The 14,815-nt window shown below is 38.3% G+C and overlaps 2 protein-coding genes across 3 annotated transcripts in view; one reads left to right on the top strand and one right to left on the bottom strand.

Moving 5' to 3' along the window:
• LOC117300708 (diacylglycerol kinase theta-like) overlaps positions 1–5,169 on the bottom strand; it is a 90,849-nt gene extending 85,680 nt beyond the window's left edge. For both annotated transcript variants that reach the window (XM_033784460.1, XM_033784461.1), the window contains exons 1-2: positions 5,020–5,169; positions 4,430–4,790 (exon numbers count right to left, since the gene is read on the bottom strand). In XM_033784460.1, the coding sequence (XP_033640351.1) occupies positions 4,430–4,784 (355 nt within the window). In that variant the 5' untranslated portion in view covers positions 4,785–4,790; positions 5,020–5,169. The remainder of the gene's footprint in view (positions 1–4,429; positions 4,791–5,019) is intronic.
• Positions 5,170–7,109: 1,940 nt separating this feature from the next.
• On the top strand, positions 7,110–13,563 carry LOC117301169 (FK506-binding protein 2-like). Its single transcript, XM_033785070.1, has 5 exons — positions 7,110–7,288; positions 9,735–9,797; positions 10,844–10,977; positions 11,581–11,648; positions 12,794–13,563. Exons 1-5 carry the CDS (start codon positions 7,193–7,195, stop codon positions 12,991–12,993), a joined length of 561 nt encoding a protein of 186 aa, XP_033640961.1. The 5' UTR covers positions 7,110–7,192; the 3' UTR covers positions 12,994–13,563.
• The last annotated feature ends 1,252 nt before the right edge of the window (positions 13,564–14,815 follow it).

The raw sequence follows: 14,815 nt of genomic DNA, 5'->3' as shown, positions 1-14,815 counted from the left end.
GTAGAACCAGAAATGTTTGTGTACGGCTTATGGCGCGTATGTACGAACGGCTGATCTAGGTATTATATTCTACATCTATGCTCTCACCCAGCACTTTACTGGCACTTGCGCGTGCACCCTCTCCATAGAAACGATATGGGGAGGGGGGACCATGTGCAGTAACTGGTGAGAGCTCATAATGTACAGCCACAGGCCTACTTGGATCATGATGACACAGCCCATTTCAAAAACTTTAAAATGAAAAAATAGAAAGAAGACTCGGAAACAGCCATTTCAAAAATAGTGCAACTTCAACAGCAATGTTCTACAAACACCATGATCACAATTCCCAGCTCGATTGCAATATTAGCCATGACACCAAATAATAACAATGTTTGATACCTTTAAAGACACTGAACACTATTGGTAATTGTCAAAGACAAGTCTTTTTACCTATAGTATCTCAACATACACATATGAAATTTGAGCTCAATCGGTAATCGAAGTTGCGAGATAACAATGAAAGAAAAAACACTCTTGACACACGAAGTTGTGTGCTTTCAGATGCTTGATTTGGAGACCTCAAATTCTAAATCTGAGGTCTCAAAATCAATTTCGGGGAAAATTACTTCTTTCTCGAAAACTACTCCACTTCAGAGGGAGCCATTTCTCACAATGTTTTATACTACCAGCCTCTTCCCATTACTCGTTACCAAGTAAGGTTTTATGCTAGTAATTATTTTGAGTAATTACCAATTAGTGTCCACTGCCTTTAAAGGCACTGGACTGTCCACTGCCTTTAAAGGCACTGGACTGTCCACTGCCTTTAAAGGCACTGGACTGTCCACTGCCTTTAAAGGCACTGGACATGTTTGGTAATTGTCAAAGACAACATAATACAGATACCAACATAAATGCATAAAATAACAAGCCCGTGGGCTCAATTAATCATCAAAGTTGCAAGAGAATTACGATTTTGTGTGCTTTCAGATGCATAATAAAATACCTTGGTCTTTTGTTATTTGAGTGAGGAATATAACCTCTTTCTCAAAAACTACTTTACTTGAGAGGAAGCCGTTTCTCACAATGTTTTATACAGCTCTCTACTCTCTTGCTCATTACCAAGTAAGTTTGATGTCAACAACTGTTTTGAGTAATTACTCATTAATTGTAATGTCCAAGTAATTGTCCAATGCCTTTAAAAAAAAACGGGAAAGTTTAGGAGAGAAAAAAAAACACTTGTAGGATCAGCTGTCAGAAAATTGATTTTGATGTGGAGTTTGGCTTGGCTGGGTGTCATTAAAGTGTGCTATACGAAAATTAAAAACATTGCAAGCATTGATTCTTTTACAGTGAACCGATTACTTTATGCTTCAATTGATTAATCTGACAATTTTTATGCAATAATGTGTTTGCCATGTCATGTCATATTGTCCTGCTGTGACATAAGTGGATAATTTTTGTTAAATATTAGACCTGAAGATACAATGTAGAGCCTATGTTGTGTCTTAATTTGCTGTATCTTGTACAATGCTGATTTATAGACAATTTTTTTGAATATGATACAATAAAAGTTACCAGTGCAAGTTTCAACTGAATACAGTTAGTGTCTACATGTTGAAAAACGACAAAAATTATCACAGTATTTTCAGTAAAAACGTAAATTTTAATATATTTATTGGTAATTACTCAAAATAATTACATGTATTATCATAAAACCTTTCTTGATTACGAGTAATGGGGAGAGGTTGATAGTATAAAACATTGTGAGAAATGTAGTTTTCGAAAAAGAAGTAATTTTCCACGAATTTAATTTCGAGACCTCAGATTTAGAATTTGAGGTCCCGAAATCAAGCATCTGAAAAGCACACAACTTTGTGTGACCATGGTGCGACAAGGGTGTTTTATTCTTTCATTAATATCTCGCAACTTCGGCGACCGATTGAGCTCCAATTTTCACAGGTTTGTTATTTAATGCATGTATTGAGATGTATACACCAACCGTGAAGACTAGTCTTCGACAATTACCAATAGCGCCAAGTATCTTTAATTGTTCAATAGCTCTTGAATCACCAAATTGATAGAACAGTCATGAAGGAAATGTTGTACCATTTTTAACAGGGCTATAACTTGATTTTAGGTGAGAAATCCACAAGACTGTACTCTACGGCTTTTAGTTTTAGCTCAAAATATTTACTGAAACTGAATTTATGTGTACAAGAACAAATCGAAAGGACACAGTTTAATGTATCAACTCTTATTTGAACAAGCAAAAAGAGAAGATAGATTTCATTTGATCAACGTCAATTTTATCAGTCTGTTTATCCATCAAATTGATAAAACAGCCATGAACGAAATTTTTTTTTTCATTTTTCACTAGTACTAGTGTACCATTTTAAACGGGACTTGAGAGACTTGTTAATCAGAATCAAAGTCGACAACTAAATATATATTTTTTAAATTAGATTTGGCACAGATGGGGAATTTAAATTATGTGGAAAAAACAAGACCAACCGATTTGTCTGGTCTAAGGTTACTGGACTGACACTAAAACCACTGGCCTCAGGCCTGCAGTCAGTAGTGACGGCCGGTCAGTCACTAGTAAATTCCGGCCCTGCTTAACTAAGATTCATTCTGTACATTGCTTTTAACAAAGCAATAAGCCTTGGCGACTAGTGCGACTAGTGTTGTACATGTACGGTAGTCATGACTATTGATTGCTTAGTCAAGTCACCACTGGTAACACGGAATACGCACGCCTAGAAGCCTAAATCCGCCGCTAACCTGTGAAATATATGCTTGCGTAAGCAGAGAATTCCCTGCTTCCGTAAGCGCCGATTCTGTGCTTTCGGACAAGCAGAGCCACGAAATTGGGCCCAGATGACAACATTCACATCAACATTCACTCCTGAATTGATTCAGATGTAGCTCATTTTGATATGTTTTACCTTGGTAACAAACTGGAAGTTTGATTGGGCCAGAACCAATCGTGTGACGTGCAACAAAAACGCATGTTACATGGCTCGACGGGCCGGGTAACATAAAAAGTGATGTACACCGGTGTACATCGATTGGTCGATTTTCAGCGCTGTGTACGAAACAACCGCGGGTTCGAGGGAATTGTTCGTCTGCTTATTAAACAATGAATAGTCCGTCTTAATAATGTTTGAAGATGACAACAGAACTTCGAGAAGAGGAATAACAATTATACAAAGGTATAACAAAACAAGTTTGGATGTTTTAAATAAACCAATAATAATAATTTTTCCCCTCGAGTGTACAAAACGCCATGGACGCCGTCACAGCGTGCAACAATTGTATAATAAACACTGGACCATGGCCTACATTGTAAGTCTACTGGGTTCTGACATTTAAACAAGTCCATTCAGCATTGCGGTGTTTCTCCTCTCAATAAAACAAGTTTTATTTAATTTATAGGTTTCAAATCAAAAATTCCCCAAAATTCATCATGCTAAGCAAAAGGAAGAAAATTATTTAAATAAGTTTCTTTTCAATTGCAAGAAAAATACACTTGCAAACAATTTGTAACCTACACACTGTGGTCTACAACCGTCTGTGTACATTTCAACAATTGTAAAAAATACTAGATGCCTTCTAAGCTCTTTAACTTGAACTTTCTCCCTTAATTAATTTTAGACCAACTATCCTTTGACATTACCTGTTACTGTAAGTGTTAGTGTTAAGAAAGATTACCAGAATAATCTACACAATTGATCGTCATAATAATACTACTTGCTAAACCCCATTTTTACTTTCTTTGTCTGCACACACGAATGCAAAAGAGTTCTGGCCGTGCAATAAAATGTCTGATAGACCTAGAATTTTCCTTTTCAAATGTCAATATTGATGTTTTAGCATTTATTCAACTACCAATTCCTAAGTAAACACTATAAAGAGGAATATTTTTTAAAGGAAAATAAAGCCCACGACCATGTTTTTTAAATTTTGATTTAAGTCCTGTAGAAAGTTTGTCAAAATAAATCTTCATATTTGACTCAAATATGAAAATTATATTTGACTCAAACATAAAAATTTGTTGCTAAGATAAAGTTGTAGCATTTTCAATCCTATCTACGACGCCAATGTAGTATTTTCAAGGATTTACTCCCCCAGATCGCCTACGACCGGACCGTCCAGGTTCTTGCACAATCTTTAATATTACCACGAATACTTCGGTGGCCAAAAACTAGGCCGAAATGACACTTCTCTGAACTAAAAAGATACAGTTTCATAACTCATGTGTTTATTATTCAACTGACAAGTGAAAAGTGTGACAGATAGCGGCGCACAAGGTCAAAGGGCTTCGCGGATCGCAGTGCGCATTGGTACTAGACTGTACTGGTACAAGGAGAAATAAGGTAGGCAACAAAAACACAAGTTTACTACAATATTTCACCACGGTATTCAAGAAAATGAAATGGAATCTTACCTTCGCATATATAACCTTGACCAAACAATCCCCACAACATATCCGTACAGTGATGGCAAAATGTTGGTCTGTGGAAATTTTTCTTGTACAGCGAGTGACCACAGTGCTTGGCCTTGGTTCGGCTATTCTTTCCTGGGTTGAGATCTACCTGGTGACCGAACAGTCCGGCCGCCGTGGTCGCCATGTCGGCAGCCGCTACCGGCTGTCGGTGGCTTTGCTTCCCAGCAATGGTGACCGAAGAACCCGCTGCGGGCTGGCTCAGTTGATGCTCACTTTCGGTCCACCCAAACTCGGTATCTTCCTCCTGAGTTTCGCAATATTGTGAGGCCAATGCGGTACACGACTGTTCATTCATGGATACCTGCATAAATTACCAAAAATACTTCATTATCTGCCCGCAGTTTCTGTTGACACAAACATTGAAAATGACAAGGCCGGGTTCAACGCGGCGGTCACGCCTTCATGTGTAAAACCACGTACAGGCAATCCACGTTAAATTCATGGAGACAAAAACCACTGTTTACTACAAATTCAGAGGGATAAAAGAGACACTTCGGACGGGATAATCGTTACCAAACAGATATATTTACCTAATTTACCAGCAGAGGGGAAAGAATGCACTCCTCGCAGTAAATGACAGTTCCTGGAACATAGCTGGGAGCCCGTTTTCTCCGAAATTGAGGACTTCACAGCGTCGAAGGCATCGTCGGCGCTAGCAGTTTTTCGCATCGTACGCGTTTAGAGTTTGGGCTAGCAGACAACACGGGCGCATAGTAATGAATTGACAGGGGGTCACACTCCAATAATAACATGCATTATAAATCTAATATAAAATGATACATTTAAGTTTTAAGAAGTTTTTGTTTCATTTGACTTATCTGAAAATAACAGTGTCTTTATGAATCTTTAAAGTTTTGTATGAATTTAATTTGACAAAATAATTATTGTTGTATTATACCGTTATAAATTACAGAAAGGTTCCACCCCTGATACTGCTTATCATTATTAGTCTGGTATCGATGACATTATTACCACGAAATAATGTACCGGGTGAATGAGGCACCAGACGTAATGACAGCAACGATGGTGAACATGTAAAGGACCACAGAGGGCGGTATGTCAAAACTGCGGTAGGTAAAAAATACCATTAGAAATATCAAAATAGGATTCAAAACTTGTCTTATTCAACACGTCATTAAAAAAACTAAATCTTAATGCGGCAAACAGTAATAGTGAATGCAAATTACAGAGTATGCCTACTTTTATTTGAAAAATTAAACACCACACAATCTCGGTGAAAAAAACATTTCTTGAGTCTTCTTGACGCTATTCGCCGAGTAGGGAGCACACAAAGATAATCCTTCAAAGATCACTTTTGTTAAGTTTTGAGATAATTTTCCCAAAAAGTTTGACTGAAATTTTAAGTAGTACATGGTACAGATTCAATTAAGTTATAATCGTTGAAGTAAGGTATTGCGTACATAAACATCTGCCAATAGCAACTCGTAATTAATTATGAATAATTAATTATTGCCGGTGTCGTATGCAATTATGTCCTCTATGCAATACTATCCGGAGGACATTATTGCATATGCACATGCAATAATGTCCGCCGGACGGTTTGCATATGCAACCATGTCCGTCCGGACGCTGTTGCATAATGCAATCGTGTCCGCCCGGACACATTTGCATATGCAGTTGTGTCCGTCCCGTGCAAAATCGTCCTTGCAGTAAACTAAACGCCCTTGGTCGACGGAACACGTTCGCCATTTTTTTAAGCTAAGTGCATGTCATGAATGACATGTGAAATGTTCGGCCGTTGGATAATCGCTGCAATCATAAATACGTAAATATTCATGCAGTGCATGCACGCTCGCTTACGCGCGCGCACATTACACGTTTACATTTTGTGTCATATATTTCACATAAAACTAGAATTATGAAAGTAAAAGCTGGTCAAGTTTTGAGATGTGCCCCCTTCATCATATCAAAAGTTTATAAGAATTAGACAGTGCAATCTCCATAAAATATAAGATTTTATGTTTTCTTCCTTTGAGCTGATGTGTACAAATCATGCCTGCAGGAAGTCCAGGCTTTGTTGTGGCTCTTTTGTAAACATGTGATGTCACAGGCCACATCGTCAATTAACGAATGATTGTCCGGATATTTTGGATGTGTTCACAATAATTGATAAGTCCGGGAAAGAAGTAAACTTAAAACCCATATTTTCCAGTAACCTTACGGAAGTTGGTAAGAAGTCTGGAAAACTTTGGAAATGAGGAGAAAAAAAACATTCTGCCGAAACCCGGGACAATTCAGAACTCGTGCGAGTCCTCCGGGGGTTTTGAACCAGGGACCTTCAGATCTTCAGTCTGACGCTCTCCCAACTGAGCTATTTCGGCTCATGTATAACAGGGCAAATTCATACAATATATTGTATAAACGCATATACAGTGCAAACGAAAAGAGCCGAGGTCTGCTATTTATTATTTCACATGGATAAATGTAACATTTCATTACACAACAGATAGTTTACTTCTATGTTTATAGAGTTCCAAGTTTCGATTTCGCGACGATAATGAATGGTAATGATATGACGAAGGACGGTCAAAGGTCATTTAAATCCCCGCGAACCGGAAGTGAAGGCAATAACGTAAACATTAAAAAACGGGCGCCACCACGGACATTCGGCTGGGTTTGCTCGTTGGAGCAGCACAACTTTTCCAATTTAACCCAAAATTCAAAGTACATTAAACAAAAACAATGGGTAGATTACTGGAAGTGATTGCATTTGCAGTCGTGTTTCTGACAGTTGTTGTCGCCGCAAAGAAGAAGGGAATGCTGGAGATTGTAACCACAGTAAGTTCAATTGATTTTTGTTTTAATAAAAAAAAAAATTAGTTTGGACTTTCAATACACACTTGTGATTAGCCCCACTTGTGTGGCCAAGGCTAGCTGAATTAGCCTTGGCCACACAAGTGGGGCTACACTTTGGATAAAAATGACTGAGGAACGTAACACTACTTGAGGGCCACAAACATTTCCCATAGCTGTTTTAGTGTTATATCAAATCTTCCCGATTCTACAGAAAGTTCACTGAAAATAAACCAAGCAGTCCATGTTCCGATGAAAACAATTTGAAAGCCTCGGTGAGTGTGGAAACCTTTTCACTGTGCAAGTTCATCTGGCTGATTGTGTTTAACTCTAAATATCTGGTTGCAAGATGAACAGGTTGGCAGGCTGGATTTCAAAATTAAATAGTGTATCACTGAGTGCTGACTAATGAGGCATGGGTGTGTGTACGTGTGTGGAAGAACATTTAGGTAATTAGCCCTCAGATGCTCCCATATTCAATTGTTTCCCAACATCTGGGCAAAGCAAACCAGAGGGTGAATTTAACTATTTCTATTCCTCACTACCTTTACCATGCTGACTTAAGCCTGGTTACTTCCTGCGAATGAGAATTTTGATGTCACAGCCCTCTTTACGCAGCGAACGTTTCAAAGGAGCAAATTTCAACTAATGCGGATTATTCAATGTGAATCTGAAGTCCCAATCAGTATCGTATTTGCATTCGCAGGAAGTGTGAACCGGGCTTAATTATTAAAGGCAGTGGACACAATTGGTACTTAAAATAATTGTCATCATAAAACCTTTCTTGATTATGATTAATGGGGAAAGGTTGATAGTATAAAACATTGCGGGAAACAGCTCCCTCTGAAGTGACATAGTTTTCGAACTAATTTTCCATGAACTTGATTTCGAGACCTCAAGTTTAGAATTTGAGGTCTCGAAATCAAGCATCAGAAAGCACACAACTTCATGTGACAAGGGTGTTTTTTCTTTCATTATTATTTTGCAACTTTGACGACCGATTGAGCTCACATCTTCACAGGTTTGTTATTTTATGCATATGTTGAGATACGCCAACTGTGAAGACTAGTCTTTGACAATTACCAATAGTGTCCACTGTCTTTAAACTTAGTTGCGATAACATAACCCTCCTGCCGACAGCGCCGTCAGTTGGAGGGTTACGTTATCGCAACTAGCTTAAACTGAGCTCTGGTGTTATTTTGAAGGGTCATTTTATCAAAATCTTTTAAATATTTTGGTGATTTTTTTTAACAAAGTGATACAAAACTATTATATTCTGTAGAATTTAAAAGTGTATTAGAATGCCTTTTAAAATATTTTTGTGGGGATTTTGTAAGAAACTTGCAAACATAGCACTCTGTAAAAATAACATACTCTTTAATAATGTGAGTCTATTGTTGTATACTGTGTGAAGTATACAGCTGTTCTCTCACTGTATTATCTCAACGGTATCATTGACGACTCCATTGTGATAGTGTGTTAGATTAGTTTATCAATAATAGAGTGCTCCCATTGTATTGTTGAGCATGTGGCTGCTATTGGGCCACGTGCATAAAAGCTGCTTAGCATCCCACCAACCTTTTTATAAATTTATAAATTTATTTTTAACTTAAGGTTGGGTCATCTTGTTGTTTTTGTCAAGACAACGTTGATTTTAAAATTGGCAAAATTGTCCCACTATAAAAGTCACATGTGAAAGTTTCAGTTGGAAACAGTGCCTACTTATTGAAAAACTTCCTTCTGATGTGCAAGAAATAAAAAAGAAGGATGCTATATAGTAAACAAGACCTTATTTTGTCAGGGCCTAATTATCACAGAAAGGCTGAGTAAATACTGATAGAGAATTGTTGAATACAAATGAATTATTAATGACCTATTCATTAGAACTGTATTCTTTCAACATGCCCATATTGTTTAATTTGCGAACAAATTTTATTCAGTTCAAATTTTTGTGATTTTAACATAGTATTTGAGAAAATAGTTAAAAACTACCGATAACTATTGCAAACTGCTTACCAACCAAAAGGAATGATATAAACTAAAACATACCTAATGGCCTGACATTTGGACCCTGTTACAGTTAGGGTCTTAATACAGGTTGTTTACTGTATTTTACATATTTTTGTAAAAAACAGAATATATTTTTCAGCACACTACATCAATCCCACACTATCCGGATACATTAATATTCACTTATTAAATGAAATTCAAATAACATTTCTAATGAAGAATTTTTTTTTATTAACTTTACCTCGCAAATCATTATAAAAGTTGCAATACTCAATTTATAATTTATTGAGGACACAAGTTGTTATTAAAGCTTTTCTTGGAGGTAATTTTTGTATGGTGTCAGATCGAAATTATTGCATCAAAGTAGACATAAATGACATGTACCAACACTTTCTTGATATTTTTTCGTCTTGTTTTGCAGCATATACCTGAACCTTGCCCAGAAAGAGCTGAAGTTGGTGATGAGGTTGCAGTCCATTATATAGTAGGTTTATAACCAATAATAACTTCACCCCTGTGTTCCTGGTTTGATTGGGTGCATTTTGCACCACAGCCTTAACCATTTCACAGTGCTTTAAAGGAACGTTACAGAATGGGTTAGAAACAGAAATCGTGAAGATCACAGATTGACATAAAACTTACATGGTCTAATGATGATGATAGTAGAAAACATCCCTTGAAATATTTCTGTCGGAAATTTCATATTTGATGAGAAATAAGTAATCTAATTTCGCGTGTGGAGTTTATCGCTCAGTGAGCGTTTTATTAATTTTTGTTCTGGCATCGATGCAATGCAAAAAATTTTATCGATTTTTCACTATTTTCTCATGACCCAGATGGTCGATTGATCTCAAACTTCTACAGGTTTGTAAGTTTATGTATATGGTGGATTACATAAAGTGCTTACACTGCCAGCAACTTTTTTTTAGCAAAACCAATTCTGTAATGTTCCTTTGAAAGAAATAGGTCTCATACTTCAAATCATAGCTCCAAATACCTTGCAGGAAAGAATACTGTGCGCTTTGATACGCCACTAGGGGTGTTATAAAGCGCTATATAGGAACCAAGTATTATAAGCCTTCAATACAATATCATGTGGGGGATGCATACCTGGTCAAATGTCAACCCTCCTACTGTCTAACCATATGATAACAATCATATGGGTTTTGAGATGCCAGCCTGCGATATAATATCATGCGGTGAATACATACATGGACTGTACATGTCCCTAGATTATACCATGCCACCAAATGTGCGCCCAAGAAGTAACTATGATATTGCTAATTATGGGAGGAATGCCTTATGGGAGGAAAAGAGCCTTTTTGGTTTCAACGTTTCGAACAGCCCTTGCCCATCGGAGGTTATATTGACGAGAGGTATCGATACGGCACTTGCCATGATAGCAATGCTAGGTGCATCCCTACCAGTAATGAGAGATTATGACACCAAGGCAAGAATGGGCACATTGATAATAAAAATCTCTTACATTCTCTAATGGGTTCACTCTTATCCACGTTCTTCTCTCCGCAGGGCAAGTTAGAGTCAGGAATGGTCTTTGACCTATCCCGACTCCCGGACAACTCCAAGGAGCCTCTCAGATTCCAGCTCGGAAAAAATAAAGTCATCAAAGGATGGGATGAAGGCATTAAAGGAATGTGTCTAGGGTAGGTTCAGAAAACCAATCAACTTTTTATTCCATTTAATATATCGATTCTGGTTGAGGAGCTACAAACTCTTGATTCAGCAAACTCGATCACTGTAATAGCCATGAACCCGATGGAGAAAGGACAAAGAAGGAAGTGTCACATAATGGAAGGAAACCCCACTGAATTATTGAAAGGAAAACCCTTGCAATCAGGTATGGATTGAAAACCCAATCCACATAGTGCCCCTGGCGGGATTGAAGAGGTGAAGATGTGAAAGGCAAGGAAAGATACCAACCCGACCTCCTCATTCCAATTACCCTTGGCAATCAGGCTGGCATAGTGGTGCCTTGCCTTGCCTTCCACCTCTGGGACCCTGGTTCAAATCCCATCGAGGACACTATGACGATTGGGTTTTCAGTCCCTACTTGAACTGCTTGGGTTTTCCCTGGAATAATTCTCTGGTGGTTTCCGCCCACACTTCTAAAACTGAAATTTCTTCATCATCTTCTCTTCCCGTTTGGCTCTAATTAGAGTGTGGAAAATATTTATCCAGATCCTGAAGACACTCGGAGCATTTGCAAATGCAACGCATTGATAATTGAGTGTTTTATTTGTCAACAGAGAGCAGCGTAAGCTGATCATCCCATCGCATCTTGGATATGGCAAGGAGGGTCATGCAAACATCCCACGTAAGTCCAGTAGTAAACAAAAAATAATGTCTTTTTCTGGGCGAAAAAAAACCTATTTTATGTTTAATCCTCCTGCCATTTTTCAGTGAGTTGACCAACCATTTTGTCTGAGATCATTCATCGGTGGCGGTTGTGCATTATGGCACCTTCAAAACTGCAATGGATGACATTGATTGGTCAGACAGTAGGAGGGTTGAATGTGTACGGTGCATTTGCAATGTGATATCATGTTGTCGGCTGGTATAGTTTACTTACCATTCAAAACCACAGTGGCTGCTATTAAACGGTCAGACAGTTGGAGTGTCAACTATGTACTGTGCATTGGGTTAGTCACTACAACCATGGAGGAAGGAAGAGAAGGAGCTCGAACGACCCGCAAAACCGCAGAGTAACAAAAGAATACCCTGACAATGCCCCTGTCTGACCAGTGGAAAAAAATAGGAGACCTCCAGCTGGACGGCCGATTAACGAGCAGGATTAGTTCTCTTTGTACAGAAGGTGTGGTACCACCAGACTGCTCCGTTGCCTTCGTGTATTTTAAATCATTGGAGACAAGAATTGTGAATGTACACGTTTTCATTTACCGTTTGTGGCGTTTCACAGAAACATCATGGCATATTTTTACATTTTTTGTGACTTTCAGAATTTTGGTATTTGCAAACGAGGGTGGTTGGTATTCAATTGTGTTTTTTGATTTGGTGGGCAAAGGTGTACACAATTTTTATCAGGTCTCAAAAAAGTTTTTTTTTTCTGTATTATATCCATACGACATACGACACCATAGTTGAGTGAAGAACCAAGTGCGCACGCGCAAACTCACACACGGCAGGTCGCCCATTGTTTGTATAAGGTATGTGGGTGATTACGAGGTGTCGTTAAACGACCGCGGTACCACAAGTTCGACTTTTGAAGTCCCTTCGTTCGAGCTCCTTCTCTTCCTTCCGCCATGCTACAACCAAGGTTTTAGCCAGGATTTTGTAAATGGGTGGCCAAATTTGCTGGCAATTCAAAAACTGGGTGTCCAAATGCCAGATAAAACAGGGTGTCAAAATTGTAAAAAAGGTATCTAAAAGACACCCAGACAACCCCTCTGGCTAACACTTAAACTGCAACTTACTCTGTAATTTTTCTTCCATCCTTTACAGCCGACTCAACTCTAATATTTGACGTGGAACTGATGGATATTAGGAAGCCCTCTGCATTCTCCTCAATGTCAAGGTCACTCCCGTTCCTAGTTGGACCTGGTATTGTAATCATCTTAGGCATGTACCTTTGGAATAAGGCCAGCTCCGACTCCTGTCAGCAGGCCAAATCTAAAAAATTACAGAAGAAGAGGAAAAAATAACTCCACGTTATTAGTAGGGGTTGTTTATTTACTACGCTTTCATTCTTTTAAAAGTGTACCAAATTATCCGCTTTTTCGAGAGTTTCATTCCTTTACCACCCTCCCCCTCACGTCTAGCCCAGAGCCTAGCCCTAGCCTCACGTCTAGCCTAAAGGCATAAAGGCTTTAGACCATGCGTCCTTTGTTTAAATGCAAGCCGCCTTCTATTGAAGTCTGTCTGCCAGTGTGCGCACGCATCATTTTTTGCAAACAGTTGGTCAAAGAGTGGCATCAGATGCCACATAGTTAAAATGCGATATGAGCCTTGACGTCACTAATAATGGCAAGATTTCACAGTGACGCCATAGGGCATCAACATTTTATCATCTGAAATTTTTTTTTTTAAATTTTGTGTCTATTTGGGTTTTTGTCAACTCAAAAGTGACGTGTGATGAAACAACATATTTGTAAAACTATCAAGTGCAACATTCCAGGTGCCACCTCACTTTATTTTAGAGCTTTCAGACGAAATGCCCTTACCATCTTAAAACCAAAACCTTCACAACCCTTACAACTTGTACACTTTTTAAATCAATGTAAGCGCAAAAGTGAACAGCCTATTTTGTTTAATCATGCTGCCAATTATTGTACTGTATATCCAACTCTAGATAGTTTTTTTTGTTTTCCATGCTGTGGACAATACTGCCCTCTAGTGGTGACTTTGTAGCTGTTGCAATCTTCTTACCAACCAAAAGGACCTATGCTATAAAATGCACAATAGTTAACGACTTGACGCTTCGATCCTAGCAAATTCTTTCTTTAACAACCGTTTCAGAAAAGTGCTCCAGAGTCTTGCTTAACCAAATTCTGAATTAAGTACATGAAAAGTTTGATGTCTGAAACGGTTAAAAGCAACTGGATGCACTAGTCGAAAGATCGACTGTTGCAGTCGTTCGGAACGTCATGAGCCTGTCTGAAACGAACATTTATTTGCGTCGACCTAGAGTCGCTCCTAATCTCATTTGGTTTTGGCACTACTCTGGAGGGCCTGTCATGCCTTTGATTTGGGAAGCATTGGCGCAACATCTGTGATATTTGTGTATTAAATCTCATCTAAAAATGTAGAAAACTGGCCCCATATTACATCAGTGAGGTCACCCAAAGTGCAATAAAAAAACTTGAGCAATACTCATAGAAAAGGACCAGGTAACCAGCCAGACCATGGGCAAAACACATATTATTCATATTAAACATTTTAAAAACTATTACAAAAATAGATGTCTTATAGATTATTTTCTGTAAAATGCTACACAAATAGCCAGTTCAGGGATAACTATTTTCACTGATTTCTTTTCAAGAGCGTCCTTGCCATGCGGGTATTTGTCCTTGTTCTTCCAGTATTCAGGGTGCTATCTGGTGTATTGGATTCTTTCATTTTAAAAGTCATCCATTTTGTTTCTTTTACTTTATTATTTTGGTCAAACTTGATAGTATGTTATGATTAGAACTACAATGTGTATAACCAAAGGTAGTGACCCAGGTCAACTGACATCATTTTACCCATGATGATGTTAAGTAGGATTTGAAACTTTGCATGGTGGAAATACGTTATGGGAAGGTTTGCGGTAACACCATGTAATGACAATCTCTAATGAGTAGGGGTGGTTCTGAAAACGCGGCGTTGAAAACGTTGAAACTTTTTTTTTCTCTTCCAGAAGACGATCAGAGCATACTGATCGAAACGTCGAGTTGAAACCAACGGTTCGTTTCAGAACCACCCCAACTCATTAGAGATAGTCATTATAATTACATGGTGTTACCGCAAACCTTCCCATATCATGAT

The sequence above is a fragment of the Asterias rubens genome, chromosome 16 (genome assembly GCF_902459465.1).
Source record: "Asterias rubens chromosome 16, eAstRub1.3, whole genome shotgun sequence".
In the NCBI taxonomy this organism is placed as follows: Eukaryota; Metazoa; Echinodermata; class Asteroidea; order Forcipulatida; family Asteriidae; genus Asterias; species Asterias rubens.
This window is presented reverse-complemented; position numbering and strand designations above follow the sequence as displayed.